This window comes from Panthera tigris, chromosome C1, assembly GCF_018350195.1.
Source record: "Panthera tigris isolate Pti1 chromosome C1, P.tigris_Pti1_mat1.1, whole genome shotgun sequence".
NCBI classification, from domain to species: domain Eukaryota; kingdom Metazoa; phylum Chordata; class Mammalia; order Carnivora; family Felidae; genus Panthera; species Panthera tigris.
In genome coordinates this window covers 42092785-42112601 of record NC_056667.1, presented here as the reverse complement: position 1 = coordinate 42112601, position 19817 = coordinate 42092785, and the positions used below count along the sequence as shown (strand labels likewise).

Below are 19817 nucleotides of genomic sequence, written 5' to 3'. Positions count from 1 at the left end.
TCCAGTAATCATCTCCCATTGCCATTCATTTCTTAGGTCATTCAGGTTGAGGGTGGAAGGTGGGGGATAGGTCTGGGAGGAACATACAGATGAACCAGACGTCATGGCACAGACTTATGAATATTGGTTTGTGCAGCTATACCTAACACATAGTAGATGCTCAAAATGCTTGCTGAACAGAATCAACAAATGTCTTCCCACTAAACTGGAAGCTCTTTAAAGGCAGGGACCATACTTCCTAGCTGTTGTATTACTGGAACCAAGCCCTGGGTGAGGCACACAGTAGGCACTTGGAGATCCTCGAACAAACGAATGAATGAATGAAGAAATAAATAACTGCAGGCAGAAAATCATTAGGGCACAAAGCCGGCTCAGAAAAAAGTGTTGCACAAAGATCGTCACCAGTTTTAGGAAAGGAGTGAACATAGCAAGAGACGTGTCAGCCAAACAGCTCGAGGCCTCAATAGCTCAAGGATTTAGGTTCACTGCGCCCCCCCTTCCGGGATACGGGTGAGCGCAGACCTCCGCTGCCCGCCCCCAGGCCCCGCCCCTCCGCTGGCTCACGTGACCGCGGGGCGGGTGTGCAGAACCACCAGGGGAGGAGCGGCCGGCTAAAGTCGGCTGAGTGAGCAGGGGCCATGGCGGGCGTGGTGGACTTCCAGGACGAGGAGCAGGTGAAGTCCTTTCTGGAAAACATGGAGGTGGAGTGCAACTACCAGTGCTACCGCGAGAAGGACCCGGACGGTGAGCGCCTCCGGCGCAGCCTGGGGACACGTGGGGACGCATGGGGGAGGGGAGGGGGCTAGACGGGTCACTAGCAACCTCTGGAAGAGGTCTGGAAGGGGTCTCCGGCCGGGGACTCGGTGGGACGCGATGGGACGATAACGACGTTGTGTGTGTTGGGGAGGAACGGGTTGGGTTTCTCGAGGACCTGCGGGGATCGCAGCGGCGGCATACTAGGAGGGACAGAGCCTGGAGGCCGGGGCGGGTACGAAGAGAAGTGCTTGGGTGCTGGGAGTAGAGCGATGGGGATACATCAATGAACAGATAAAATTCCCTGTCCTTCTGGAGCTTACATTCTAGTGGAGGGAATTGGACAATAAACGTAAGGAAATACATGAAATCGTGTGGTAGAATCTAGTCATTAGTGCAATGGGAAAAAGGGCTGAAGTATAGGGAGTTGAGGAGGGCAATTTTGAATTAAGGGTCAAAGGTAGTCATTGAGAAAGTTATATTTGAACTAAGCCTTGAAGGTCTGTGAGATCAATGCTAGGGAGAGGTAACACCTAGTGAAGAAAAGGCCCTGAGGCATGAATGTGCCCCTTGTGTTCTGGGAACATTGAGTTGACTTGAGTGTGTGGGTGGATATTGGTGTCCAAAAGAGGTCACCCAGAGAGCAGCCTGGTGTGGGCTCACCCACCAGGTGAGTGGTTTATAAAGGGGGAAAAAATGACACTAGTCTTACCTTCTTTTTTTTTTTTTTTAATATTTTTTCATGTTTATTTTTGAGAGAGAGAGAGACAGAGTACAAGCAGGGAAGGGGCAGAGAGAGAGGGAGACACAGAATCTGAAGCAGGCTCCAGGCTCTGAGCTGTCAGCACAGAGCCCAACGTGGAGCTCAAACTGATAAACCGCAAGATCATGACCTGAGCTGAAGTTGGATGCTTAACTGACTGAGCCATCCAGGCACCCCACTAGTCTTACCTTCTAATAGCTTGCAGTCTGGTTTCCAGAATATGATATCGCCATTTCTTGAAGCTAACCAACTAACCAGAGTTGTTCTGCAGTATGATGGCTTAATAAGAACCCAGGGTGGTTCTTGGAGGGCTCACCTGTGTCCTAAGAGGAGTTGGAGTCACTGAGGAGCAGGATTGGTGGGAAAGACTTCTGGGGGGAGGTCAGGAGGAGCAGGCAACTGTTGATAATGGAGGAGAGGGTGGGAGAAGAGAATGCTGTCTTCTGGAAGGTTGAAGTGAGACTGTAGTGTAGTTAAATAAGATTGAAGAGTGAGGTGTGTCAGGCCTTGAATGCCAGGGTAAGGCATTTAGACTATTCTTTTAGGCAATGAAGAGCCGTACATGTTTTTGAGGAGAGAGTTCATGGTAATGTACTCTGGAGAGTATACTAAGCATTGGAATGGGGAAGGGTGGGCATACAAGGACTGGCTGCAGCACTTTAGAAGTAGAGCCTGAGAGGAGGCAATAGTGACTATACCTACTGTCTTTTGAAGTCATCATGATCTCTTACCAGGATAACTAAAATAGCCTTCCAACCTCTCTGTTTGCATGCTCATTCCCTTAAAATCTGTTATCTACCTTCAAACTGATAGTAAAAATTTCATTTTGTTCTAGTAAATGCTGTCTTATTAGATTTTTAAATAACAAAACAACATGTTGGTTGTCACCATTACTGGAGTATACCCCCTCATGCATCTTGTTCTTCTATATTCATCTGGGCATATACAAACATACTAGAATGACATACATTTATTTATTTATTTATTTATTTATTTATTTATTTATGTTTACTTATTTTTGAGAGAGAGACAGAGCATGAGCAGGGGGAGGGGCAGAGAGAGAGGGAGACAGAATCGAAACAGGGCCCAAGGCTCCCAGCTGTCAGCGCCAAGTCTGATGCTGGGCTTGAACTCACGAACCATGAGATCATGACCCAAGCTGAAGTCGGATGCTTAACTGACTGAGCCACCCAGGTGCCCCCTGGAATAACCTTTTAAAAATGCAAATTGAATCATATCACTACTCTTCTTAATTTTTTTTTTACTATCCATTTATTTTTGAGAGAGAGAGTGCACGTGCGCAAGTAGGGGAGGGGCAGAGAGTGAGGGAGACAGAATCCATAGCAGGCTCCAGGCTCTGAGCTGTCAGTACAGAGCCTGACGTGGGGCTCGAACCCATGAACTGTGAGATCGTGACCTGAGCCGAAGTTGGACATTCAACCGACTTGAGCCACCCAGGGGCCTCTATCACTACCCTTCTTAAAACCCTCCAGTGATTTGCCATTGACCTGGAATAAAATTGTAACTCCTTCCTGTGTTCCACAATGCCCTGTTATCTCGTCCCTGTCTTTCTCTCTTCATTTCCTACCCCTTTTCTCCTCGATCCAGCCACATAATACCTTATTTGTACCAAGCTTATTCCCTCTTTGGGGTCTTTTAATTTATTGTTTCTTGTGCCTGGGACTTTCTGCCCCCTTCCTGTTTTATTGTCTTTAAATCATTAGTTCATTCTTGTTATTCACATTTCAGCTCAGACATTAAAGTCCTTACTAGATCCTCCCTGATTGCCCAGTCTTGTAACTATTCCGGCAGTTTGCACAACAAACTATCTTACCCTGTTTTATTTCAATCACATAACATTTGTTACTGTTTAAGTGTGTCTTAAAAAATATAAATGCATCTTGCTCACCTATCTACTTATTTTTTTCCCTCCTCTAGAATGTAATTTTTAGGAGGGGAAGTGACTGTATTCCCACCATCTATAACAGTGTGTGGTACATGGTCGCACATAGAAGCTCAAATATTTGTTGAAGGAAAATTAATGACATGAGTGTCATTTGGAATGAAGAAGGGACGGGGGGAGAGATGTTAAGAAGATACTCACTGGGATTAGAGACTGCTAAAAAGGGAGAGTCTGTTTCCAACTTCTTTAGTAGCTACCATTTCTACTCAGTCTTTGGGCTTCTCATTCTCAGCCTGGCTGAGGAATATAGTTAGGGAAACACCACTTTCTTGCTACTACAAAGACTAGCCCACGGACCCTTTTGGTTTTCGGTGTTTTATTGCTGAACTTCCCGGGAAGTTCCAAAGGTAGCAAAGTTTCAGTCATGAAAGGCAGTGGATCTTTGGCCCTGGCTAACGGGGAGCAGGAGGGCTCCACCAGAATGGCTGGTGACTGGTGGAGCCAGAATAGTGGCCACTGTCTCCCCAGACTGTACATTGCTCAGCCCTGGCTAAGGACAGACAATGCCAATTGTAGGATGGCTGAGCACCACCTGCATTCTTTGTGGTGAGGTCACCTTGCTACACCTCAGGAGGACAGAAAGAAGCTGGTCCTCAATAAAAGACACATTCTGGCCTGCCACACCTCAGCCCTCCCCACTGCTGAGCAGCAACCCCTGACATGAAGAACAGCTCTTGCCTTCTCCTCACAGGATGCTATCGGTTGGTGGACTATTTGGAAGGGATCCAGAAGAATTTTGAGGAGGCTGCCAAGGTATTGAAGTTCAACTGTGAAGAGAACAAACACAGTGATAGCTGCTATAAACTGGGGGCTTATTATGTGACCGGAAAAGGTAAGGTGGTACCTGCTTTCTTTGGTCATTGTCATTGATGGTAGTACTGGCATGACATCCTGAGCCTCATGCTCAGGACCTCAGGGTCCTCACTGGCCAGGCTGTGGGCAAGCACATTGTGGGAAGATTTGGAGAGAGTTCAAGGGGGAAGAACATAGCCTTTCAAGTTAGGCAGACCTTAGGGAATATTATTAGCAAGAAGTGGGACCTTGACCCATTCACTCTAACTCTGCCTCAGTTATATCACCTGTAAAATGGAGAAAAAATAGTACTTGCTATTAAGTAATATTAAGTATAATAAGATAATGCAGGTAAAGACATCAGCATGTGCCTGCCACAGAGGAAGGGACCAATTATTAATTCTCTGCCATCTGTCTTTTCTCCTAATTCCCTAATTGCAGTTATCACTATAGTAGTGAGTAGTGTTTAAATTATCTATTGCTAAATAAGAAATTATTCCAACAAAGTTATTATTTCACATGGTTTCTATAGGTCAGGAATTTGGGATCTGCTTAGCTATATGCCTCAGGATCTCTAATGAGGTTGCAGTTAAGACATTAGCCAGGGAGCTGGGGGTAGAGTCATTTGAAGGCTTGACTGGAGCTAGAGTTTTCAGTTCTAAGATGGCTCACTCACATGGCTGTTAGGAAAACTTTCTGTTCCTTTCTAGCTCTTATCAGGAGACCTCCATTCTTTGTGACAGGGATCTGTCTGTGGGCTGCTTAGGTGTCATTTTGACATGGCATCTTGCTTTCCTCCATAGTGAGTGATCCAAAAGAGAGTGGGATGGAATCCACGGTGTCTTTTATGACCTACCCTTGGAGGTCACATGTTTTTCATTTCTATCACATTCTGTTAGAAGTGAATCAGTCCAGTCCACACTAATAGGAGAGAACTAACATCCAGGCTTTTGAAGGAAAGAATAGCAAAGAATTTATGGGCATATTTTAAAAACACCACAAATAGAGAATATGACCTTTGACAGGCAACTGTTTTTTTGAGGATTGTATGATTCATTGATCTCTTGCTCCCAGGGCCCAGCCAAGCCTGGTTAGAAAGATATTCAGTGAAAGTTTGATGAAGAGGGTGTCTTTTTAATTCTCTGGAGTTGTGTGAACTATTTCTGCTTTCACATGGGATGTGGGGCCTGTGGTAGTCACTATTTTGAAGAAAGTTTAGCATCAGCAGGAATATCAGCTTCCCTTGATGGAGCAGAGAGACATTTTTTTGACCTAATAATTCTCCTAGTGTCCTTCCTAAGGAAATAACTGGAAATGCAAGTAAAAGTTATGTGAAAAGATACCCTAGTATTATTTATCTGGCAAAATTTTATTTTCATTAACTTACAGTTTACAGGTAATACACAATTTCATTAAAATAATGATTTAAAAAAAAACCCTAAAACCTGTGTGCCAACAGTGGCAGCTTAGTTAAATAAATAATGTTACCTCCATTGGATGGAATGTTAATTAGCCCATTAAAAAATAATGTTTCTTTTTTTAATGTTTATTTATTTTTGAGAGAGTGCAAATGGGGGAGGAACAGAGAGAGGGAGACAGAGGATCCGAAGGGGGTTCTGTGCTGACAGGCTGACAGCAGCAAGCTTGATGTGGGGCTCAAACTCACGAACTGCAAGATCATGACCTGAGCTGAGGTTGGACGTTCACCCGATTTAAGTAATCTCCACACCCAACATGAGGCTCAAACTCAAAACCCTGAGATTAAGGGTTACATGCTCTACCAACTGAGCCAGCCAGGCATTTTCTCCCACCCCCTTTAATGTTAAGTAATCTTTTTACCGTTTTTTACTATATTTTTCACAAGGACTTTGAATTTCTTATTGAATTAGAGAAAACAAAAGAGGCCCTGAAATTGTTCTCTTATTAGACAAATTGATGTGATTAATGATTGTATATTGACATTTTTTTTCTTTTAGATGTTACTTTATTGAGCACACTTTTACTGTCTTTAGTGAGAGAATGAATTAAGTATGGACCAGTAGAGGGAGGGAAGAAGGACTCTAATACCTGTTACACCTGGGAGAGCTTGAGAAGCATCTTCAGAGAGATATGTAAAATACCGTAGAGGGTCAGTGCTGGGAGTGTGTGTTCAGTGTTGACACAGGGGGTGCTGTCGCAGAAGAGGCAGCATTCAAACTGGTCCTTGAAGGACAGAGTGTGGTTTGTTTGGTGGAGGTGGTAATAAGAGTTATCTCAGGCAAAGAGAAGGTATGTGGGTGTGAAAGAACACAGAGTGTTTAGAGATCAGTACTTAATCCTGTTAAATTTCTCTGGATGTTCAAACCACAGTGGTCATGGAAGATCCTGTTAGCTGATCTTTGCTACTCAAGCCATTTTGGATTGCTGTTTAGCAGACCTTGGGCCCTGCCATGTTTAAAAGCCAAAACTGTTGACTCCCCCTGCCTAGTTCTGAGCCAAAGAATTTTCCAGTCTTTTTGCTTTTGCTTTTGCTTTTGCTTTTTGCTTTTTGCTTTTTGCTTTGCTTTTGCTTTTTGCTAAAAAATCACCCCGTGTCCTTTCTTGACACAGACAGGTTAATAACTCTTTTACCAAGGATAGCTTGGGGCAAGGGAAAGAGTGGGAGGCCAAAGAACCCACTTTTAGACAGTGTAGCATCTGGCAAGGCATTTTCTTTCTCTGAGTAGCAATTTCTTCGTTGACAAAATTAGAGTAAGAAGGTCCACTCATACCTTCTTCATAGGATTTTTCTGAGCATCAAATGAGAATAGATGTGACTGCTTTGTTAAATTGTAAAACGTTTTATCAACGTGAACAGGTCTGGTTGTGCTGCAGAAGTTACTCTGGATTGCACACTTAGAGTGTGCACATCCAAGAAATACGTTGGCCAAATGTTTTCATATAGGAAATCAACTTTGAACTATTCTTGTGAAACAATCCATGTGTCCTATGAAAAGAAGTAGAAGTTAACTCTGACACATATGTCTTTGAGGAAATATTATGCAGCCAATAAAACAGATATTAAGAAGGGTTTCTAATGGGGCGCGAAGAAGGTTCATGATTACAAATGTAAAAAAACCAAATTGGGGCGCCTGGCTGGCTCAGTCAGTAGAGCGTGGGACTCTTGATCTTAGGGTTGTGAGTTTGAGCCCCATGTTGGGCACAGAGATTACTTAAAAAGAAAAAAAAAAAAAAGGGCAAACTACATAAAAAACTACATAGTGCTAGGAAGAAATACACCAAAAATTAAGTAATGATGGTCTCTAGGTGGTGGTAACAATAGATGACTTTTGTTTCCCTTCTGTTTAAGAGTCTTCAATTTCCTCTTCTAAAAAGTGGGATTGCTTTAGAGGAGGACATGAAAGCTCAGATAAGTTGATGACAATTGCAAATGAATCTTTTTTATCTAAAAAATTTATTTATTTATGTATTTATGTATTTATTTATGAGAGAGCATGAGTTGGGGAGAGGGGCAGAGGAAGAGAGAGAGCAAATCTTAAGCAGGCTCCACAGTCAGTGCAGAGCCTGATGTGGGGCTCAATCCCATGACCTTGGGATCATGATCTGAGCTGAAATTGAGTCTGATGCTCAACTGACTGAGCACCCAGGCACCCCGCAAACAGATCTTTTATCTCTAATCTAGATTGCTTTTGTGAGCTTCAGACCACACGTACCTGATTTTTTATTAGACCTTTCTCCTTAGAATTATCATAGGCATGTCAAACTTAACAAATCAGGGGCACCTGGGTGGCTCAGTTGGTTAAGGGTCTGACTTTGGCTCAGGTCATGATCTCACAGCTTGTGAGTTCAAGCCCTGTGTCAGGCTCTGTGTGGACAGCTCAGAGCCTGGAGCCTGCTTCGGATTCTGTGTCTTGCTCTCTCTCTGCCTCTCCCCCGCTTGCACTCTGTCTCTCTTTTTCTCTCAAAAATAAACATTGAAAAAAAATTTTTTTAAACTTAAATCAGATACGGAATTCTTAATTGTTTTTTCTCACCCCAATTTATTATGCCCATTATCTTCCACCTTAGCAAGTGGATCTCTCTCTAGTAGTAGCTAATAGCCAGTTTATCTCCAAAATATGTCTCAAATCTGCCCTCTCTCCCTCTCCTGCATCATTCTTATCCAAGCTACCTTCCTCTCCTGCTTGAATTACAGTTAGGAGATTAATGCAGGTCTCTAATCCTCTTTCCATAAGGAACTAAAATGAACTTTAAAAAAAAAGTTTATTTTATGATAGCATGAGCAGGGGAGGAGCAGAGAAAGAGAGGGAGAGAGAGAATCCCAAACAAGCAGGCTCCACACTCAGCATGGAGCCTGAAGTGGGGCTTCATCTTACGACTGTGAGATCATGACCTGAGCCGAAATCAAGCGTATGACATTTAACCAACTGAGCCACCCAGGCACCCCTAAAATGAACTTGTAAAAATATAAACCATGGACACTGTCTTGGGCTGGGCTGTGGTGGATGTTTTTGAGGGCAGCCAACCCATAGCCTGTGCTTTCTGTGGAAGCCTGAGTCGGCCTTTGTGGCTTTCTCCCTCTGTGTCACAACCCAGTCTTCCAATGACACTGCAGTTCACCAGCTGCCCACCTTAACAGATTCAAGAACAAGGGGAAAGACAGTATAAAAATGAGGTGGTGTCAAGTAGAAGTTAATGTGGACCTGAGGAAAGCTAAGAAGGAAGACTAGATGCTGAAAAGGAGAAACGTAAGCTAATTTCCTAATAAATCTACTTCTCCACAACAACCAGGGCAGTGTAAGTTGATCTGTTAATAGCATTGTCAAAAGCATAAATAGCAACAATTTGGAAAGCCACCTCCAGGCTACTCAAGCTGCTAAGAAACTGCTTTCTGGGGAAAAGCAGCCCCCATAGAGAACATCATCTGGCTTGGTTTCATTCCAAAATTTGTGTCCTTTTTGGACAGAATTGTTTGTAGTCCCATTCAGTTGAATCTGCTTGAGCTCTCACTAACATTGCTTCTAGAATATCAGAACAGACCAAGGCTGTGGTAGATAGAGGTGCTGTCCCAGCATTCATTTCTCCATTGACATCTTCCCATGCTCGCATCAGTGAACAAGCTGTATGAGCTCTAGGAAACATTGTACGCGATAGTTCAGTTTTCTGAGATTTGGTTTTCAAGTATGGTACATTTGACCCACTGTTGGCCCTTCTTGCAGTTTCTGATATGTCATCTGTAGCATGTGGTTACTTAGGTAATCTTATCTGGACGCTTCCAAATTTTTGTTACAAAAAGGATCCTGTGCTCCTGTAGATGCTGTTAAGCAACTTCTTCCTATTTTAGTTCTTCTCCTGCATTATGGTGATCCAGAAGTATTGGCAGATACCTGCTGGACCATTTCTTACCAGACTGGTGGTCCAAATGAGCAGATAAAAGTGGTTGTTGAAAGGGGAGTTGTGCCCCAACTTGTAATGCTTCTAAGAGCTCCTAAATTGTCAATTGTGACTTCTGTGCTAAGAGCCATAGGAAGTATTGTCACTGGGACAGATGAACCGACTCATGTTGTAATAGAAGTGGGAGCACTTGCCATCTTCCCCAGCCTGGTAATGAGCCCCAAAACTAATACTCAGAAGGAAGCAGTGTGGACAGTGTGAAACATCACAGCTGGTTGCTGGCACCAGACACAGCAAGTTGCGAATCGTGGGTTAATCCCATTTCTCACTGGCATTCTAAGGAAAACTTTAAAACACAAAAGGAAGCTGTATGGGCTGTGACCAACTATTCAACTGGTGGGCCAGTTGAATAGATTATAAATCTTATTCATTGTGGTATAATAGAACCACTGATGAACCTCTTAACTGTGGAAGATGCTGGGGTTATTCTGAACACTATTTCAAATATCTTTCAGGCTGCTAAGAAACTAGGTGAAACTGAGAAACTTAGCATAATGATTGACCAAAGTGGAGGTTTGGACAAAATTGAAGCTCCACAAAACCATGAGTTTTATACAAAGCTTCATTGCACTCAACTGAGAAGTATTTCTCTATAGAAGAAGAGGGGAAAAAAATGTGCCAGAAATTACCTCCAAATGCTATACATTCTCACTTCAGGATTGCAGATCTGGAACCTTTAACTTTTAGATTGTACAGCTGAGGCAGAAAGTTGTTTGTTGTGTACTATGTTTGCTATACATTTGTTTTACTGTTTCTCTACTAAGAAGTCTTTTTATTTTTTATTTATTTTTACTTTTTATTTTATTTTAAAGAGAGAGAGTGCTCTCACATAAGTGGGGAAGAGGAAGAGAGAGAGAGAGAGGGAAAGAGAATCCCAAGCAGGCTCCATGCTCAGTGCAGAGCCTGATGCAGGGCTCAATCCCATGACCCTGGGATCACGACCTGAGCCAAATTCCAGAGTTGGCTGCTGAACTGACTGAGCCACCCAGGTGCCCCAAAAACTCTTTTTAATTTTTTAATTTTACTTTATTTTTATGTTAGAGAAAGAGAGAATACAAGCTTGGGAGAGGAGCAGAAATAGAGAGAGAGCGAGTGCCTAGGTGGCTCAGTCAGTTACGCATCCGACTTCGGCTCAAGTCATGATCTCTCAGTTTGTGGGTTCGAGCCCCACATCGGGCTCTGTGCTGGAAGCTCGGAGCCTGGAGCCTGCTTCAGATTCTGTGTCTCCCTCTCTCTCTGCCCTTCCCCTGCTCACACTCTGTCTCTCTCTCTCAAAAATAAATAAACATTAAAAAAAAAAATTTAAAAGAAGTAGAGAGAAAGAGAGAATCTTAAGCAGACTCCTTGCTCAGTGTGGATCCCAACATGGAGCAAGATCTCACAATCGTGAGAACATGACCTGAGCTGAAATCAACAGTCACATGTTTAACCAACTGAGCCACCCAGGTGCCCCCCAAGAGTTCTTTTTTTTTTTTTTTTTTAATTTTTTAAATGTTTATTTATTTTTTAGACCGAGGGAGACAGAGCGCAAGTGGGGGAGGGGCAAAGAGAGGGAGACACAGAATCTGAAACAGGCTCCAGGCTCTGAGCTGTCAGCACAGAGCCCGATGCGGGGCTCGAACCCACGAACTGTGAGATCAAGACCTGAGCCGAAGTCGGATGCTTAACCGACTGAGCCACCCAAGTGCCCCCCCGAAGAATTCTTTTTAAGTGTGGTTTGCTATTATAGCATTTTTTACACTACAGTTATACTTGAACAGTTCCAAGTTATGTATACTGTCTGAAGCTTCTCTTCTCAATAGGTTTCTTATTTCTGTGTGGAATTTCGTATCTTGCAGTATCCTGTAAATGAAGATTAAATTCCACCTTTTTCTTTAGTTAAAAAGAAAAAAAAAGAATATAAACCATACATTGGATAAAATATATGAAAAACAGGCAGTGTAGTGCTGTGATCCTCAAGAAAAGGGAAACATAAAATGTGAGCCCCGTCCATGGTTACTTTTTCTGCCTGGAAGTTCTTTCCAGACTATCACAGAGATGGAAGCCAAAGAGAGCATGACAATTTTGCTGAACTGATGAGGCAGAAGTCAGAATTTCTGGTGAATAAAGCAGTTGGAATTTGAGGGACAGAATGCTAGAGAAGAAAGAAGCTATATTGAGAAGGTACTCCAGAAATCCATATAGGAGTACTTTTAAGTCTTTGGCCTAATGTTAAGCAGCACATGCATAGAGGGAGACTGAGAGACCTTCATTGAAAAGCTACTGGGGAGCTGTGAACTGAGAAGAGGTTCCAGAGGTTTCACAGTAATGGGAGTGGTTTGAATTCCAACCAGCCCGAGTGGAGAGACATTGAACACTACATTCAACTGAGATTGCCCTAGTAGCAAGACTGTTCTATAATCTGCTCTAACAAAACTTAAAAACAAGTGCCATAGGGATTTTGGCTACCAGAACAAAAGTTCAACAACCTTCAAAGGAATATAGCAAAATCCAGATTGAACAAAGTATCATGTACAGTGTTTAGCATAAAATAAGAAATTGCTAAACAGAAAAAAAGCAGTCAACAGAAACACCTAGGTATGACAGAGATGTTGGAATTAACAGTTAAATATTTTAAAACAGGTGTAATAGGGGCACCTGGGTGGCTCAGTCAGTTAAGCGTCCAACTTCGGCTCAGGTCATGATCTCACGGTCCATGAGTTCGAGCCCCACATCGGGCTCTGTGCTGACAGCTCAGAGCCTGGAGCCTGCTTCGGATTCTGTGTCTCCCTCTCTCTCTGACTCTCCCCCGTTCATGCTCTGTCTCTGTCTCAAAAATAAATAAACATTAAAAAAAAAATTTAAAACAGGTGTAACAAAGATTTTTAAAAGTTAAAATAAAATATGGCATAATGAGTGAATAGATAGGAAATCACATTAGAGAAATTAACACTTGAACCAAATGAAATCCTACAGTAGAAAAACATAATATTTGAAATGAGAAGTTACTTGACAGGCTTAATAGCAAAATAGACAATTTGAAAGATTGGTGAACTTGAATATAGGATTATAGATATTACCCAAAATGAAGTGATGAGAAAAAAAAAAAGAGCCTCAACCTGTAGGAGTCAGTATTCTTCAACCTAACACATGTATATCAGAGTCCCAGAAAGAAAAGAGATTGGGGCAAAATATGTATATATTTGCAGAAATAACAGCAGAAAAATTTCCAAATTTGATGAAAAGTATCAGTCTGCTGATCCATGGCATTCACTGAACCCAAGCAGGATAACCAATGAAATTATACCTAGACACATTATTACCAATTTGGTGAAAAACGAAGATAAAGAGAAAATCTTAAAAGCCATCAGACAAGGGCACCCGGGTGGCTCAGTCAGTTGGGTGTCCAACTCTTGATTTCAGCTCAGGCCATGATGGGTCATGGGATCAAGCCACGTGTTGGGAACTCTCTCTCTCTCTCTCTCTCTGCCCCCCTCTCTCTCTCTGCCTCTCCCCTGTTGTCTCCCCATGTGGACTCTATCAAAAAAAAATTTTTTTTTTAATTTTTAAAAATTAAAAAAAAAAAAAGGCAATCAGAGAAAGACTTTGAAGGGAATAGTGGTGAGAACAACTCCTGACTTTTCATCAGAAGCAACATAAGCCAGAAGACAAAACATCTTTAAGGGCTGAAAGAAAAAACTATCCAAATGAATTCTACTTTAGCAAAAATGTCTTTAAAAATGAAGATGGGGGCACCTGGTGGCTCAGCCGGTTAAGCGTCCAACTCTTGATTTCAGCTCAGGTCATAATCTCATGGTTCATGAGATCGAGCCCATGTCCGGCTCTGCACTGACATCATGGAGCCTGCTTGGGATTCTCTCTCTCCCTCTCTCTGTCTCTGCCCCTCCCCCACTCTTGCACATGTACTCTTTCTCAAAATAAATAAACATTAAAAAAAATAAAAATGAAGATGAAATAAATTCATTTTCAGATAGACAAAAGCTCATGGAATGAATCATTAGCAGACCTGCACCACAAAAAATGTTAAAGTTGTTTGGATTGAAAGCAAATGATAACAGATGGAAACTAAGATCCATACATAAGAATAAAGCACATTAGAATATGTATGCAGATATGAGACTTTTTTCCTCATTCTTAATATCTCTAAAAGACTGTTTAAAGCAAAAATAATTGCAGTGTATTGTGAGGTTTATATATAGAAGTAAAATTAAAAAGTATACGTAGAAGTAAGACATAATAGCAATAATACAAAGGATGGAACTGTGGTAAATGAATAAAAATGTATTTTAAGATTCTTACATTATATGTGAAGTGGTATAATATTTGTGGTAGATTGTGATAAATTAATGTTATATGTTCACTAGATAAGTCACTGAAGAAGGAAGTATAACTAAAAAACCAGTGATAAGAATGACATGGATTATTAGAAATACACAATTCAAGGCTCAGCTGGCTAAGCATTCAACTTCAGCTCAGGTCATGATCTCATGGTTCGTGGGTTTGAGCCCTGCATCAAACTGTGCTGATAGCTCAGAGGCTGGAGCCTGCTTCATATTCTGTGTCTCCCTCTCTCTCTGTCCTGCCCCCACTCATTCTCTCTCTCTCTCTCTCTCTCTCTCTCTCTCTCAAAAAATGAATAAACATTAAAAAAAATTCAAAGAAATACACAATTCAAGGCACCTGGCTGGCTGGGTTAGTGGAGAGTGTGACTCTTTATTTAAAAAAAAAATTTTTTTTTAACATTTATTTATTTATTTATTTTTGAGACAGATAGAGAGCATGAACAGGGGAGGGTCAGAGAAAGAGGGAGACACAGAATCTGAAACAGGCTCCAGGCTCTGAGCTGTCAGCACAGAGCCCGACGCGGGGCTTGAACCCACGGACCGCGAGATCATGACCTGAGCCGAAGTCGGACGCTTAACCGACTGAGCCACCCAGGCACCCCGAGTGTGACTCTTGATCTCAGGGTTATGGGTTTGAGCTCCACGTTGAATGTAAAGATTACTTAAAAGTGAAATAAAATCTTTAAAAAAAGAAATACACGATTCCGAAGAATGCAAGAAAGGAGAAAAAACAAAAAGCATTTGGGACAAATGGGAAATAAGTAAGATTATAGATTTTAACCCAGCTATAATCAACAATTGCATTAAGTGTAAGTAAACACTCTAGTAAAAGGCATAGATTGTTAGGCTGTGTATAAAAGCAAGACCTATATCCTATTTAAATATAAGGTGGCACAAATACACTCTCAGAACTGAAAGAACTCAGGGGAAATAGAATCTATGAGTTTTTCTGGAAAAATCTATTTGATAACCAATAAAGAAGTTAATCAAAAGAAACAATTCAGGAATGGAGAAGCTCTAATGAAAAGACTGGTGATGAGTGGAATCCATTTAGAATGACTATTGGGCTTATTAGGTTACTGAACAGAATGTAAATAATATAAACCTTTAGAGCATAGAAACACCACAATGTTTCCCGGACACTTATTATGTGCCAGGCTCTTTGTAAAAACGCATTTAAGCTTCTAACATATGAAGTAGGTACTGTTTTCCTTATGTTACAGGTGAGGAAAATGGAGGCTTATAGAGGTTAAGTAACTTGCCTAAAGTCACACAGCCAGCAAGAAATGGAGCCAGGACTGGAGCCTAGGTTTTCTGGCTACAGAGTCCAGGCTTCTGTTAACCACTGTGCTATGCTGTCTTCCTAAATTAAAATAATAGAGAAGTAACAAAAAGTAGAGGGAGGGGGAGGAAAGATGGAAGGAAATGTGAGACACCAGTCTCCTCACCTATTATAGTTGTGAGTTAGTACTTCTTAGATTTAGTTAAGGGGCACCTGGGTGGCTCAGTTGGTTAAGCATCAGACTCTTGATTTCAACTCAGGTCATGATCTCATGGTTCGTGTGATTGAGCCCCACATCAGGTTCTGCGCTGATAGCATGAAGCCTGCTTGGGATTCTGTCTCTCTCTGCCCCTCCTCTGCTCTCACACATGTGAAATAAATAAACAAACAAACAAACAAACAAACAAACAAACTTTAAAAAATAAAATTAGCATATACAATCCAGTTTTTCAAAGTACATCTATCTAGCTGTCCATTCAGCCAGCCAGCATGTAATCTGAATATATACTACAAAGCTAACTGGAATGGTATTCTCTTAATGATAATGATGGTTATTTTTAGGTGGTAGATTTGGAGTGATTTCTTTAAAAAATAATGTTAAAAGATAGTGTTTGTATTTTTTGAGAATGAGTGATAGTACATAGGGATTTGAAATTTTCCATTAAAAAGAAAAATCTAAAAACTAAAGAGAAAATTGAGCCCTGTCATCACCATTGCTTAAAATCACCCATTAGCAGTTTCCCATAATTTCTAAGATACAGTACAGGATCCTTAATAAGGTGCGTCAGACCTGTGATCTGACCCTTACCTGTCTCTACAGCCTTTTTTCCCTAGCGATTTCTGGGTTCTAGACATATGAGTTTTTTTTCTCTTTGTATCCTATTCCTCCTGCTTAGAACAATTCTTACTCCATTTTTTTTCCTTCTTTTTTTCCCCATTATATTACATCTCAAATATCACTTCTTTGGGGAGACTTTCCTTGATCTTAACCTGGTCTAGGTCAGAGCCATGATACATTCTCATAGCATCCTGGACTTTTCTTCCAAATGCTTGTCACACTTAAAATCGTACATTAGGTTGTGTGGTTGTTAAATATCTGTTTCATTAGATTATAAGGGTAGGGACTGTGTCTGTTTATTCCAGAACCTAGAACAGTAGTTGGCAAATAATATGTATTCAATATACATTTAATGAACATTTAACAAAGTGCTTATAAGATCACATGTTCTCCCTATAACCCCATGAGGTAGTTCTTATAGTCCCCACTTTTCACCTCCCTTAGGGGTGGTCTGCCTTATAAGATATCATTTGAACAAAAGATTCCAAGGCTGGAAGGTCTTTGTGCTATATACCAGGCCACCTTCCTTTCATGCTGCCTTAGCTCAAAATGTATGAACTTTATTCAGGAATTAGTCTCTAACTTTGGCCTGAGACATGCAGGTTCTGCCCTGGTTGGGTTTATTTTTTTCTTCCCTTTCCTTCCTCCCAGGTGGACTGACCCAGGACCTGAAAGCTGCCTCCAGCTGCTTTCTGATGGCGTGTGAGAAGCCTGGAAGGAAGTCTGTGGAGGCATGTCACAACGTTGGTCTCTTGGCACATGATGGACAGGTCAATGAAGATGGCCAGCCTGATCTGGAGAAGGCCAGAGACTACTACACAAGGGCCTGTGAGGGCAGCTATGCCTCCAGCTGCTTCAATCTCAGTGCCATGTTCCTGCAGGGTGCCCCTGGCTTTCCCAAGGACATGGGCCTGGCATGTAAATACTCAATGAAAGCCTGTGACTTGGGCCATGTCTGGGCCTGTGCCAATGCCAGCCGCATGTACAGGCTGGGGGATGGTGTAGATAAAGATGAGGCAAAGGCCGAGGTGCTAAAAAACCGGGCCCGGCAGCTGCACAAAGAACAGCAGAAAAATGTCCAGCCTTTGACATTTGGGTAGTGTGGCCCATGCTTCTAAGTAACACACAGCTTGAGGCTGGCACCTCCTATGTCTTACATAGCCCTTGAAGGTCAACCTGCTGGAGCAGGAAGACTTGGGACTTAATGTCAGTAGCTCTGGTTACATAGACCCATTACCCCAGAGTGTCACCTACTAGGTTGTAGCCTGAAATGTTTATTTCAGTCAGTATTCTTTCATCTGTTGTGTTCTGTGAAGACACACACATTTATGGGATTTTATGTCTCAGAGTCTGTGCTCTGTGAAAAACAGCAAACTAGAGAGCAGTAGAGACTGGGCGGGGGGTGGAGAGGGGAGACAAAGAGCAGGAAGACTCAGCAGCCACAGTGCCTGAAGGAATCAGACCTTATTATTATCATTATTATTATTTTAGTTGGGAGGGCTTGAAAATCAGAGTCTTGACTTACATAATAGAGGGCTTAAGGAGCTAAGAACAGTTAAATAGTCACGACTTCCACCCTCTGACTTATGTAATCATTGGTGTGGGCTTCCTTTTTGCCTTTAGAGTCAGATCTTCAATAAATTCTTAGAGATTGGGAGGGATGTGCAGCATAAAAGTTAAAGGTCATTATGCTTCAGGATTGCCAAAGAGGATGAAATATAAGCTGTGCTTTAGCGGAGGCATCCACAGTTGAAAATTAGCATCCCCAGTCCACTCACTTGGCATTGCTCATCATGCTGAAGGACAGATTATTCCCAAGGCAACTTCACCTAGGGATTTGTAAGCAAAGGTTTTGTGACACATTTTGTCCCTCAGAACTGGATCTTTTTAACTGTCTCTGTGAATAAACTATTGTGATTGATTAGTAGTTTGTGTTACTAGTTTCTCTCCAGATTCTGGGTAGGGTAGAGATGTTCTTTGTGGTGGTTGTGCTTTTTCTTTTAAGGTAAACCTTTGCCTTTTCTATTATCTTCCTAACCCGTCACTAGGGGGCACGCTTGTCATTTTCCTGCAATAACAGGACTGGTCTGTCACCACCTACTGTTTCTGAGCTTCCAGTTTTGCAGCTGTTCTACAAGGAAGGCATGCAATGTAGATGAAGGTTTGTAAGCTCGGCCTGCCAGTTTCTCAAGTTGATGGAGGAAAGGGACTTTCCCAGGAGCAGATAAGTTTTAAAAAGTGAGTTTATTTTTAAAATGTGAAGTAGTTTTTGTTTGGTTTAAAATAAACTCTGTAAGCCAACAAGCATATGAAAAGATGCTCAACATCCCTAATCATTAGGGAAATGCAAATCAAAACCAGAATGAGATAATTATCCCACACTTGTCAGGATGGCTGTTCTATTGAAAAAAGGGGGGTGCTCCCTGTGTGGCTCAGTCTGTTGAGTGTCCGACTTCAGCTCAGGTCATGATCTCACGGTCTGTGAGTTCGAGCCCTACGTTGGGCTCTGTGCTGACAGCTCAGAGCCTGGAGCCTGCTTCGGATTCTGTGTCTCCCTCTCTCTCTGCCCCTCACCCACTCATGCTCTATCTCTCTCTCTTTGTCAAAAATAAATAAACATTAAAAAATAATAATAATAAAAAAGACAAACATTTTCAAGGATATGGAGAAATTGGAACCCTTACACATTGTTGGTGGGAATGTAAAATGATATAGCCACTTCAGAAAACAATATAGTGGGGGGGGGGGGGGAGAAAACAATATAGTGGTTCCTCAAAAAATTAAACATAGAATGGCCATATCATCTAACAGTTCCATTTCTGGGTGCACCTATGTTCATAGCAACATTTACAGTTGCCACAAAGCAGAAGCAAACTCAGATGTCTATCAGTGAGTGAGTGGATACACAAAATGTGGTGTATACATACAATAGAATATCACTCAGCCTTAAAAGGAAGGAAAATCTGACCCATACTACATGGATGAACCTAAAAGACATGCTACATGAAATAGCCATCACAAAAAGACATACTGTGTGATTTCATTTACATGAGGTATCTAGATCTACTCAGAGAGAGAGTAGAATGGTGGTTGGCACAGGCTGGGGGAAGGGGAAAATGGGAAGTTATTTAATGGTTATAGAGTTTGAATTTTGCAAGATGAAATCGTTCTGGAGATTACTTGCACAAAAATGCGAAGTAGTTAACACTACTGAACTATACATTTAAAAATGATTAAGATGGTAAATTTTAGGCGCATTTACCACAATAAAAAAATGTAAACATTTAATTTTTTTTAATGCAAGGTTTGAAGTTTTTGGTTATAAAAGCGGTATGTTTTCATGAAATGCATTTTGGAACATGGCAGAGGAAACAATTACCCATCACTATCCTTTACAACCTACTAGCATTCTTTGGCCCAATAGTGTTGTCATTTAATTACTTTTTAAAGAATTATATCTTTCCAATTAAATTATTGGTATTGTAATTTTGAAGAGTTAATTTGATTTTTGGTAGCAGATGTACTGGGTTATTTTTTTATGGATCAGTTCCTGCCTGGGACCTAAGGTGCCTGCCTTCCTTGGATCACATAGTGAGATGGGGCTGAAAGCAAGAGAGTAAGCATTAACAGTTTCAAAATGTATACTTCAC

At 41.6% G+C, this 19817-nt stretch overlaps 1 protein-coding gene and 1 pseudogene across 1 annotated transcript; both read left to right on the top strand.

Annotated features, from left to right (window-relative positions):
* Window positions 1-607: 607 nt before the first annotated feature.
* On the top strand, window positions 608-18091 carry LOC102953566 (cytochrome c oxidase assembly factor 7). Its single transcript, XM_007077196.3, has 3 exons — window positions 608-744; window positions 4171-4311; window positions 16819-18091. Exons 1-3 carry the CDS (start codon window positions 639-641, stop codon window positions 17265-17267), a joined length of 696 nt encoding a protein of 231 aa, XP_007077258.1. The 5' UTR covers window positions 608-638; the 3' UTR covers window positions 17268-18091.
* LOC102967752 lies at window positions 5283-10391 on the top strand (annotated as a pseudogene).
* Window positions 18092-19817: the final 1726 nt, after the last annotated feature.